This window comes from Oncorhynchus gorbuscha, linkage group LG13 (assembly GCF_021184085.1).
Source record: "Oncorhynchus gorbuscha isolate QuinsamMale2020 ecotype Even-year linkage group LG13, OgorEven_v1.0, whole genome shotgun sequence".
NCBI classification, from domain to species: Eukaryota; Metazoa; Chordata; class Actinopteri; order Salmoniformes; family Salmonidae; genus Oncorhynchus; species Oncorhynchus gorbuscha.
This window is the reverse complement of record NC_060185.1, coordinates 55711308-55724571: the sequence shown is the minus strand read 5'-3', so window position 1 is coordinate 55724571 and position 13264 is coordinate 55711308. Positions and strand designations below refer to the sequence as shown.

Genomic DNA, 13264 nt, shown 5'->3' with positions numbered 1-13264 from the left:
TACCATATCTGTCTGCGTCATCTTCTGTGGGTTTTATGGCAGACTACAACTCAAAAAGGAATATTACCACCACCAACTGGACAGGGCTTTAAAAAACTATGTAAAAAATAAAATCCATACATGAAAAACTAACTTAATCCACTCAAAATAAAACAGAAAAAACACATTGACAAAACCCCAAAACTCCCACTTCTTCCTTCAATCTCCTTATATACGGCTTGTGACAATACTCCATGCAACTCCTCCGCCGAGAAGTCTTTCAGTCCCAGGAACTGTTCCATAGCATCCACAATAATATCTATTTTCCTGCACTTCCTCTCCACCTTGGCAGCGCCATTAATCACCATAGCTATAAAGGCCACAAAGATCTCCTTCTCAACCTTTAACATATCTGGGTCCTGCTGTTGAACGGCAACCCCTGCAGCCCATTCAGTGTAGGCCTATGGACTTTTCAGGTGCATCGTTCAAACCCTCAACCCCTTTAACAGCCGCTGAATATGAAATGCTCTGGACAGCCCTGACTTTGGCCACCTCATTCTCTTTTACCCTTGTTGAGCATTCCAGACATTCAAAAGCAGCACTAAGGTCTAGGAGCACGAGGACAGATGCAGAGCCTCGGTCCGATGCCATTAAAATGTCATTTACCACCTTCACAAGTTCCGTCTCAGTGCTATGATGGGGTCTAAAACCAGACTGAAGCATTTCGTATACATTGTTTGTCTTCAGGAAGGCAGGAAGTTGCTGCGCAACAGCCTTTTCTAAACATTTTGAGAGGAATGGAAGATTCAATATAGGCCGATAGTTTTTTATATTTTCTGGGTCAAGGTTTTGCTTTTTCAAGAGAAGCTTTATTACTGCCACTTTTAGTGAGTTTGGTACACATCCGGTGGATAGAGAGCCGTTATTATGTTCAACATAGGAGGGCCAAGCAAAGGAAGTAGCTCTTTCAGTAGTTTAGTTGGAATAGGGTCCAGTATGCAGCTTGAAGGTTTAGAGGCCATGATTATTTTCATCATTGTGTCAAGAGATATAGTACTAAAACACTTGAGCGTCTCTCTTGATCCTAGGTCCTGGGAGAGTTGTGCAGACTGAGGCTTTAAGAATCCCTCCTGTTCTCCACTCATTACCTGTATTAACTGCACCTGTTTGAACTCATTACCTGTATAAAAGACACCTGTCCACACACTCAATCAAACAGACTCCAACCTCTCCACAATGGCCAAGACAAGAGAGCTGTGTAAGGATCAGGGAAAAAATTGTAGACCTGCACAAGGTTGGGATGGGCTACAGGACAATAGGCAAGCAGCTTGGTCAGAAGGCAACAACTGTTGGCGCAATTATTCGAAAATGGAAGAAGTTCAAGATGACGGTCAATCACCCTCGTTCTGGGGCTCCATGCAAGATCTCACCTTGTGGGGCATCAGTGATCGTGAGGAAGGTGGGGGATCAGCCCAGAACTACATGGCAGGACCTGGTCAATGACCTGAAGAGAGCTGGGAACACAGTCTCAAAGAAAACCATTAGTAACACACTACGCCATCATGGATTAAAATCCTGCAGCGCACGCAAGGACCCCCTACTCAAGCCAGCGCATGTCCAGGCCCGTCTGAAGTTTGCCAATGACCATCTGGATGATCCAGAGGAGGAATGGGAGAAGGTCATGTTGTCTGATGAGACAACCGTGAAGCACGGAGGTGGAAACATCATTCTTTGGGGAAGATTTTCTGCAAAGGTAACAGGACGACTGCACCGTATTGAGGGGAGGATGGATGGGGCCATGTATCAAGAGATCTTGGCCAACAATCTCCTTCCCTCAGTAAGAGCATTGAAGATGGGTCGTGGCTGGGTTTACCAGCATGACAACGACCTGAAACACACAGCCAGGGCAACTCTGGAGTGGCTCCGTAAGAAGCATCTCAAGGTCCTGGGGTGGCCTAGCCAGTCTCCAGACCTGAACCCAATAGAACAAGTTTGGAGGGAGCTGAAAGTCCGTATTACCCAGTGACAGCCCCGAAACTTGAAGGATCTGTAGAAGGTCTGTATGGAGGAGTGGGCCAAAATCCCTGCTGCAGTGTATGCAAACCTGGTCAAGAACTACAGGAAACGTATGATCTCTGTAATTGCAAACAAAGGTTTCTGTACCAAATATTAAGTTCTGCTTTTCTGATGTATCAAATACTTATGTCATGCAATAAAATTCAAATTAATTACTTAAAAATCACACAATGTGATTTTCTGGATTTTTGTTTTAGATTCAGGTTGACAGTTGAAATGTACCTATGATAAAAATTAAAGACCTCTACATGCTTTGTAAGTAGGAAAACCTGCAAAATCGTCAGTGTATCAAATACTTGTTCTCCTCACTGTATGAAGAAAACGGTTCAGAATATTAGGGCTCAATGAAAAAAGCAATGTAGATACACGCATATATGCATCTTCTTTTCAGGACCAATATGTAGACTCAAAGAATATTCTGATGTTGTATATTATTTAGGGTTAGAAAAATATTTACCCTTTGCCTTTACCCCTCTACATATATTGGTGAATCAAAAATACAGTAGTCTGATTCATCCTGAAGGTTGCCATATTCAATTGTTCAATCCATTAAATATAAATTGAGCAAAAATATAAATGCAAAATGTATCGTGTTTCATGAGCTGAAATCAAAGATCTCAGACATTTTCCATACGCACAAAAAGCATATTTCTCTCAAATTTTGTGCACACCTTAACAGGTGTGGCATATCAAGAATCTCATCAACTGCATAATCGCTACACAGGTGTCTCATGTTTTGAGCGAGCGTGCAATTATCATGGCGCAGGAATGTCCGCTAGAGCTAATGCCAGATAATTTAATGTACAGAATTAAATGTTCATTTCTCTAAAATAAGCCATCTCCAATGTTGTTTTAGAGAATTTGGCAGTATGTCCAACCGGACTCACAACCACAGTTTGCTAATGTCAACACGGTGGAGTTATGGTATGGGCAGGCATAAGCTACAGAAAACGAACACAATTGCATTTTATTGATGGCAATTTGATTGCACAAAATACATTGACGAGTTCCTGAGGCCCATTGTGAGGCCCATTTTATAAGGTATATGTGACCAACAGATGCATATCTGTATTCCCAGTAATGTGAAATCAATAGATTAGGGCCTAATTTATTTATTTCAATTGACTGATTTCCTCATATGAACTGTAACTCAGTCAAATCTATGAAATTGTTGCATGTTGCCTTTATATTTTTGTTCAGCATATATGGGGTGGATGTGTACAATAGCGGTTTGAACAGTAGTCCTACAAATTTGCCCTAAGAATCCTCACTAATCCTGGACCTGTGATGACAATGGTCCAGTCCTCGTGAACCATGTGTGCCAGCTATGTTCTGCATTCCATAATGCTCCAAATTATTCCAAATTATTGCACAACTTGTAATACTGTAAGCCGAATACGATTCACTATTGCAAGTGATCCTAAGGACCAACCATACGAACGTGACAGAAGGAAGGTAAACTAACGATGTAATGGAATGATGCTAAATATAAGGAAACTAATACTAAAGTCAGTGCAGTTGTAAATGTATGTGGGCATAACTAAAAGTGGCTACTGGCTGCCAGTAGTGGCATATAATTAAAACATTCTCGAAATGATAAATCAACCCAGGTAAATCAACCATCTGTCACTATACCCCATTTTTTTTCACCTTTATTTAACCAGGCAAGTCAGTTAAGAACATATTCTTATTTTCAATGACGGCCTGGGAACAGTGGGTTAACTGAAAAAGCAATTTATTCTCATGCCTGAATTCAAGGTCTGAATACCTGTAAAGTGCATAAAAAGGGAATTATGTTCCATTTACGAGTGCGTAATTTGGGTCGGAATCGGACTACAATAGTCCAATTATTGGCTAATGCAGTGTAATGCAACAAAGTAACAGTTGAAATTGGTTGGAAAGAGGAAATAGAAATGAACAAAACAGATATGCCTCCAAATGAGTATGGTGAAAACTACATTTTAACTAAGACCCTTACCGAAAAGCTATAAATTACCTCACCAGAGCAGCACAGCAACAGTGCCAGCTGGAAATATTTACTCTTGAGGCCTGGTGGTGGGCTAGCATCAGCCAGGGCAGAGTACATGCCAGAGCAATTTAATATCAGGAGGAAGAAGCAGGTCGCTGAGTGGCTGGCACTCTGCCCAGGAACAACTGGAGGCCTTTGTGTTTAAAAAAGAAAGAGCTAAAGCCAAAGCTTGTTTGGATCTCACCACTCAAGAAAATTGTTCTGACATTAGGGCTGGTCACTGATGCTAAAAAGTTGTATGACATACAGTAGTTTGGTCCTTTATCTCTATCACATTAAAGGCTTCCTAATTGTTTTGTGTGTACAAAATATTTGTTTGACTTCTGCATGTGTACCAACCAACTGATCTATTTCATAATACCTTCAACTATTTACATATTCACATTTTAGTCAGAAAGGGACTTCATGCACACACACACACACACACAGAGTGAGAGTGAGAGTGAGAGTGAGTAGGTGGCAGCATTGTACTAACTTCCTCCAGTGCTTCAATAGATCTGAGGACTGTTCCCTCTATTAGTCTGCCAATGTTCCAGTGGGTGTCACAGTATGTATGAAAAACATTATTTTCTATAAACAGACGCATCAAAAAGTATACGCTATCACTGTTACCATGTGCACTATAGTGGGTTTATTTAAGTTTTGAATGCTCAATAAAGACCCCCCAAAAACTCTTTACCCCAGCTCTCATGTATATCCCATGTAAAATGTATTTGCATTGCATACAGATTGTGATATAAAAACGTGTACAGCATTTATGACGATAACTATTGCCATTTTAATTGTCCTGTGGGCCGGTCCACAAAAGTCACCGTAGGGGTTAATCTGTTATTACGCACCGCAAGAAGGATTTTGGGCGGTCTCTCGCTGTAGGCGGCGTGGCGATTTATCTCACCGACAGGGGCTTATATGTAAACTGAGGCTAAACAAATACAGATGAACCTCAGAGCACATTCACAAAAAATACTGGCAATTTCGGATTGTTCAGAAGATGCTCGGAATCCACGGGAGCAACACGCGCCTGCACATGCAGTCTATTCTTGTTGTTATATATAGGCCTCGTAAGCTTGTTGATGCATATCTATCATTGGAATCAGGGTGCTGCATTGCAAAGGGACCTATCCGACTTTGTTATATTGATTCAATTACAATAGAATATTATTATTGTACTGTTGCGCAATATTACTACCTACATATTTCGTTTATAAGGCAGTGGCACTGTTGGTTTTCAATTGTGCACAGTGCGTATTTGTGTTGAAATGAGGAATCCACATCTACTCAGCGATGGCTGGAAAACAATCAATGCAAAGGATGCAATTGGGAATAAAAAGTTTAAACGAAAAGGTCGGGACCCAAAACGTGTCACCAGTGAAGAAGTCCAAAGTTTCGCGGATGATTTAAGAGTGGAAGACGACTCTATGGGGGAACTGATGGAAGAGACATGTAGAAACCGTGTCCAAAAAAGACTGCAGGACCCTGGTACAGTTTTATCTGTGGAGAAATCGATCATTTCATCTGATAACCCGAATGTTGCTATTGACATGAGGATAAATGCTTTACCATCTACAGTTACTGGGACGCTCCCATCACAGTCGCAGCCTTTTTCCGAGTCAACATCAACAAGCAGAGACTCCTTTCACAGCACATTCCCACAGGTTACTAGTTATGACCATCAACAGTCGTTTGTGTCTGATCACACATTACAGTCCCGGGTCGTCCTGTGCCAGCGCTCCGAGAGGTCCCTCTCTTCAGCTTCTCAGGCGTCCTACATCAATAGCAGCGACCTGATGGAATCGCCAAGGAAACGGCTGGGAGAAACGTCTGGCGTCATCACTGAGATCAGAGCCGTTCAGCAGACACGGAGGCTACTGGCTAATGCCAGAGAGAGGACCCGGGTGCATACCATCAGTGCAGCCTTTGAGGCGCTGAGAAAGCAGGTATTTCCACTGAATTCACTAAACACACAATGAGGCCTCTTGTACAGAATGTTATGTTTATGTTGAACTCAGAGTAAGTTGTTGCACTTAAATTCCCATTTCAGTGTGTCAACTGTATGGAGTTATGTGCATTATGAAAATGATGGGGTATTTCCCTATACAATATACCTACTTGAGTATATATGTACTATATGGCCCCTTTTATAGATAGTTTATTAAATTAATTTCAGTGTAGATAATGCACAGTTTGCTCGACCACATTAAAGATATGAGAATGAACAGTACAAAATCTTTAAGACATGTCAGTCCAAACAATTTAAATGTCACTCTGATGACACCTCTCACAATGGCAGAAACAAGATGTCAAATGCATAGGAAACAGGGAACAAATTTCTTAATGACAAAGGAAACCTCTTCACACTCCAATAGGCCTGATACAGCATGTATGTGTACTATGAACTATCAATGTCAACTAAAACAAATAACTTTTACGTTTACCTAATCCAACATGAAATATCTATCCCTTTGAAAACAAAAAACAGGGACATTTTAGCTGTGAACCCTTTTACTGTGTCATGTCATCACCAGCTGCTTTGGCACTTTGAAAGACATAGTGGAAAACTGTCACGTGACACCAACTGACACCAACAACAGTAACTAAAGAGCATATACAGTAGCCTAACTAAAAATCTCCTAAACTTGGCCGTACCATCCGCTCATATCAGTATATGATATACCATGAGTGTATGAAACTTTAGGAACACCGGTCCTTTCCTTGACATATCGACTTCAATCAGTGTAGATGAAGGGAAGGAGACAGGTTAAAGCCTTTAAGCCTTGAGACAATTGAGACATGGATTGTGTATGTGTGCCATTTAGAGAGTGAATGGGCAAGACAAAATATTAAAAGTACCTTTGAATGGGGTATGGTAGTAGGTGCCAGGTGCACTGGCTTGAGTGTGTCAACAACTGCTACGCTGCTGGGTTTTTCACACCACCCAAAGGATATCCAGCCAACTTGACACAACTGTGGGAAATATTGGAGTCAACATGGGCAAGCAACTCTGTGGAACACGTTTGACACTTTGAGTCCATGGCCTGACAAATTTACGCTGTTCTGAGGGCAAAAGAGGGGGTTGGGGGATGCAAATTAATATTAGGAAGGTGTTCCAAATGTTTTGTACACTCTGTGTATGACCAAACCTAACCAAATTGTAACCCTATACAGGTGCCCTGCTACTCCTATGGACAGAAGTTGTCAAAGCTGGCTATATTAAGAATTGCCTGCAACTACATCCTGTCGCTGGCTCAGCTTGCAGACCTGGACTACACCCCAGATAACGGCAACATGAGCTTCAGAGAGTGTGTGGAGCAGTGCACCCGCACCCTGCAGGCCGAGGGACGCTCCAAGAAGAGAAAGGTAAATTGGATCTAGGGAAGAGAAGGGAAGGCAAGAATCAGTATTTAGGATTTTGTCTAATGACAGTCTGGCCTGGGATGTTACCCTGTGCATAAAAGTCTGGCCTGGGATTTTACCCTGTGCATAAAAGTCTGGCCTGGGAATTGACCCTGTGCATAAAAGTCTGGCCTGGGATGTTACCCTGTGCATAAAAGTCTAGCCTGGGATTTTACCCTGCGCATAAAAGTCTGGCCTGGGATGTTACCCTGTGCATAACGGTCTGGCCTGGGATTTTACCCTGTGCATAAAAGTCTGGCCTGGGATTTTACCCTGTGCATAAAAGTCTGGCCTGGGATGTTACCCTGTGCATAAAAGTCTGGCCTGGGATGTTACCCTGTGCATAAAAGTCTGGCCTGGGATTTTACCCTGTGCATAAAAGTCTGGCCTGGGATTTTACCCTGTGCATAAAAGTCTGGCCCGGGATGTTACCCTGTGCATAAAAGTCTGGCCTGGGATTTTACCCTGTGCATAAAAGTCTGGCCCGGGATGTTACCCTGTGCATAAAAGTCTGGCCTGGGATTTTACCCTGTGCATAAAAGTCTGGCCTGGGATGTTACCCTGTGCATAAAAGTCTGGCCTGGGATTTTACCCTGTGCATCAAAGTCTGGCCTGGGATTTTACCCTGCGCATAAAAGTCTGGCCTGGGATGTTACCCTGTGCATAGCAGTCTGGCCTGGGATTTTACCCTGTGCATAAAAGTCTGGCCTGGGATTTTGCCCTGTGCATAAAAGTCTGGCCTAGTATTTTACCCTGTGCATAAAAGTCTGGCCTGGGATTTTACCCTGTGCATAAAAGTCTGGCCTGGGATTTTACCCTGTGCATAAAAGTCTGGCCTGGGATTTTACCCTGTGCATAAAAGTCTGGCCCGGGATATTACCCTGTGCATAAAAGTCTGGCCTGGGATTTTACCCTGTGCATAAAAGTCTGGCCTGGGATGTTACCCTGTGCATAAAAGTCTGGCCTGGGATTTTACCCTGTGCATCAAAGTCTGGCCTGGGATGTTACCCCGTGCATCAAAGTCTGGCCTGGGATGTTACCCTGTGCATAAAAGTCTGGCCTGGGATTTTACCCTGTGCATAAAAGTCTGGCCTAGGATTTTACCCTTTGCATAAAAGTCTGGCCTGGGATTTTACCCTGTGCATAAACGTCTGGCCTGGGATTTTACCCTGTGCTTGTGTTCTTTGGCAAGATGGGTTGAGACATTGACATGGAAATGGACTCCTGCAAGTGGAAAGTACTCAAGCACACAGATGGAGACATTGCTGAGGTATTGTAATAAGTTTGCTATAGAGTTCAAGGCCATCAAAAACAGAGCAGGGACTCTGAAGCATTAGTAGTGACAGAGAGGGAATGGAAAGCCAAGTCAAAGCTAGCTTCTAATTCAAACATGTTTTTGACAATATAGCATATCAATAACCTTGAAACATAAACTGTGCTTATAAACAAAGCCATTGATAAATAGCAACAGGTGACCATAGAAGACCAATAAAATAATTGGTCATGGATATTTAACTTTCAAATAAACCTAATTGAATAGAGCTTTTCTTTCCTTTCTTTCTACTAGTAAAACACCTCTCCTCATTCACTGTCATGTCATTTCCTAACAAAACTATATGACGTGTTTGAATGACTGGTGAATTGATGATATCACAGCAGTGAAAACTTCCCTTTTACTGATCAGGAAGTGGCAAAGATAATTTGATGGTTCGGGGGGAAAACATGGGGCAGTGCGACAGACAGAGTGATGGTAATTCTAACGATAATGATAACAAAAGAGGAAAGAATACACTCTCACCAATTAAGAGAGGCATTCCTTTGCCTAATAGGGATCCCATTAAATTAAATCATCATCAACTCGTGTTTGAAAGAGAACTGGGTGTTCCGCCAGCTTTTTGTCCAGAACAGGAGAAAAAGTGCCCCGAGTGAATAAAAGAGGTGATTGATGCCTTTGTGTGCAGTTTTATGACACTGGGAGTCATGTAAACTGAGGCTGAACTTCTTCTAGCCCTCTCCTGGATCCACACATCTGCATGACCTCTCTATAAATCAACAGGGCTTTTAATGCACAGATGAGATCCAAGCATGGAGAACGTTAATTTACACATTAATTAACATTTTAACACTGTTCTATCGATTACTTTCCCCCCCAGTTCCTCATCTGTCCCGTCAGTCTTCTCCTCTGTCACTTTATCTCTCGTTTATTTTCTAGATCACCCTCTCATTCGCTTTCCCCCATTTTCTTTCTTGGTGAAGCAACATAAAAATGTAATCTAAGTTTTAAAACTCACTGTTTGTCATTTAATCATATCTGGAAAGTAAATGCCCAAACTTATTTAATAAAAAATAAAAAAAGATGTAATTTGGGTAAATTTCACAGAGAGGATTCCAGCTGCTCTTCATCTATTTCCAAAACTCATAACATAACATAACACAATTGTTTTCAAATAGGTTGATTACCCCTGACTATTCATTAAAGTACTGAATAAATAAATACATTAACTTTTAAAAAACTATAAACAAGTTGTATTTCATATACATTACATACACATTTTGTAAAACCACAAATTACAACTTGAAACTTTTTTTTTACATCCCCTGTAAACCGGTTGATGAAAATATTTGAAAACTTTTCTTAATAAACAAAATAATAATACAATGATGAATGAGGTGTTTGTTCATAGATTACATTTCCTACATAGTTACATGCACATAACTTTTCCCTGCACTCCTAGTGCTCGGCTCTCTCTAGCTCTCTCTCCCTCACTGTGAGCTCATGTGTTTCCTTAGCATAAGAGCATTCACAAGGAAACAAGCTGAGCTGCTTTTTTTCCCCCTGTCAGTCCCAGACACCAGATGTTCGTAACTCTAGTTGGGAAGTCCTGCTGGCGCCACTCAGGGCAGAGGGCAGGGTGAAGGCACGCGAGCTGAAGCTCAGAGAACTCACTCGCTGCAGGAATTGGCACATTCCCCAGCGCAGTGCTGGCACATTCCCCAGCTCTCCCCTGGCCATCTGTTCCAAAAAAACACTGAAAAAAAACAAAAAACACTGATCATCACTCTCTCAGGATACAGCACTGAGCAGCAGCTGTTACAAGAGAGAGAGAGAAGGGGGGGGGGGGGTAGCTGTGTAAGAAAGAAATCCCTTTGTCAGAGAGAGCCAGTGAGTCTGAGGGGAAACTTCAGGGGGGAAAAGTTTTTTTTCAATGCATACTGATTTAAGTAATTTAGAGCTGATTCATGCACTCATTTAAAGCCCTGAACTCTGCTCTGAATTCACTTATTGTCTACTCAATGGAACTTTTTCCCAATAAAATGTCAAATCTAGCATGTAAATAATAATATAATAATAATAATATATGCCATTTAGCAGACGCTTTTATCCAAAGCGACTTACAGTCATGTGTGCATACATTCTACGTATGGGTGGTCCTGGGGATTGAACCCACTACCCTGGCGTTACAAGCGCCATGCTCTACCAACTGAGCTACAGAAGGACCATACTTATATGTGTAATGTTTTAAACATCATGTTAATCAAATCAAAGATTTGTGGATATTCACATGTAAAATGAAATACTTATTATTAGAAATATTTGGAAAACAAATGCATGGAAATAGAATCATAAACACTAAACAGTATATTGTAAATAATTTAGTACAACAAACACCATCAAGTCTTAAACAAATGTACAAATTCTCTGGCATGTGTCCTTGCCCTCAATAAGGAGGTAAAGTGGGGAAAGAAGAATCTGTCTCTTTATAGAAACACAATAAGGAAATTGTTTTGGTTGGTTTGCATCCAACGCTAAAGAGAGGGCCAAAGAATTTGGTTGTGTCCCACTCAATTCTACTCTGCATCTGATCTGACAAAGCAGTTATTTTCCTGGAATGGTTTATATTTTTCTTCCCCATGTACTTACAACTCTGGCACCTATGAGGTCACTGGATATGCATGCAAGCTTTATTTTTACAGTTCTATTTGTACACATCCCAGCACCTCTTGATATGCACCCACGGGAGATTGTTTTCACATTTTGATACATGCTTTTATGTCTTTTGCAGGACTAAAATCAGTGGCGTGAACCAGACTTCTTAAACAAGGCCCTTGAAATAAAGCAGCTCCTCACACCTCTTCTTGAGGTTCTTCAAGGCCCCTCCTGGGAGGGGACTACAAAAACAGGCACTTAGACATATGATGGACCTAATTTCATAGGCCTACTTGATACCTTTTGAGCTAGCAGGCATATCAACAATCACCAGTTATTGATATCTTTCTGCCTGTCATGTGTTGGAAGGAACAGTTGAAAGTGTGGAGACAGCATTGGATGTTCTTTATGCAAACATGCAAGCATATGCCTGGTGGATGATGTCAGATTGTTTAATCACATGACAATGACATTTTAGTCCTTTAGCAGATGCTCTTATCTTGAGCATCTTACAATTGTGATTGCGTGCAATGTTCATCCTTTTTTGTTTTCTGTACTGGTCCTCCATGGGAATTGAACCCACAACCCAAGTGCCATGCTTTACCAACTGAGCCACACAGGACAAACTGAAGGCAGAGACAGCAGTGATTATAAGAGTTCATAACTGAAATTATTACATTTGTATTCAACCATAAATCCCAATGCCCTTTCAATGATGTACAAGTTGTTTTCTTGACAGTATGATTTGTAATTCCTGGACAATGGAAACTAACTATTGAAAGCGCTCATACATATATATGACTAGACCGTAACGTGAAATAATATGACATACAGTAATGGTATTTTATTCGGCAACTGTTTTCATGTGTTGAAGAATGGATTAAGTAAAATGGGTTATTATCTGCTACCTGTGATCAGTATTTAACAACATCACAGATTGATACATTTAAAAGTGACTTCCCTTTCCTTTTCAGCATTAACATTCTCTGACTGTTGTTCTGTGCTCATCAAGCACTTTCTAACCAGAAATAAAGAAACTGTTGTTCATGTATTTGAATGGATATTCATGATCATTAAACACCTTTAAATTACTATCTCAAGTACTGCTAACCTCATACACTACACCTTCAAACAGGTTATTGCAGCTGTAGAGAGAGCATCTAAGACATTTCCCTTACAAAGTTGTAATTATGAATATGAATAACACATGATGCAAAGTAATTTAATTTTCCATCTAAAGCTACCTCGTGTGTGTGTTTAAATCTTGTGTGTTATTATGTGCTCACGCTTCATCATAGACTACAATACGTCTCTTTCAGGCAAGAGTCATAGAAAGGACATCCCAAAAGGACCTGTCAACGTCACCACTGTTGGTGGCCCCCAAGATCAGTATTTTCCAGAACTGAAGTCCATTTAATAGAATTTGGAGACTGGTTGAAAAATGTGTTATGATAATTATTTGGAGGGTATTGCATCCAACGGTTCTTCAAAGGTCAACAGAGATTGAATAATGTTGTTCTGCCTTAAATTAACTTTAGACTTTTCAAATAAGTACTACAAGTTTAAACTATTCAAATACTAACTTTTCTAAAAGGCTACAAAAGTCACATGGATTTAAATACAAATGAATTCCAATAATCGACATTGTCATGTAATAACATGACAATGTCGATTATTGGAATTCATTTGTATTTATTAAGGGCATTTGTATTAAAGAAAATAAGTTATTTACTTTCACTTCTCATGCCGAGAGGAGAATTTCAACTAATAGTAGACCTTGTATATTTAGTCTCCAACCCCATTTGCAACAGGACAATCTGGTTCTTAAAGTATTTAGCTGAGCGCACTGTCAGTAAGAG

The 13264-nt window shown here is 40.8% G+C and overlaps 1 protein-coding gene across 1 annotated transcript; it reads left to right on the top strand.

Annotated features, from left to right (window-relative positions):
• Window positions 1-4980: 4980 nt before the first annotated feature.
• On the top strand, window positions 4981-12456 carry LOC123994020 (protein atonal homolog 8-like). The gene is made up of 3 exons (XM_046296499.1): window positions 4981-6021; window positions 7250-7441; window positions 11542-12456. The coding sequence occupies exons 1-3, from the start codon at window positions 5344-5346 to the stop codon at window positions 11545-11547; spliced, it is 876 nt and encodes a 291-aa protein (XP_046152455.1). The 5' UTR covers window positions 4981-5343; the 3' UTR covers window positions 11548-12456.
• The last annotated feature ends 808 nt before the right edge of the window (window positions 12457-13264 follow it).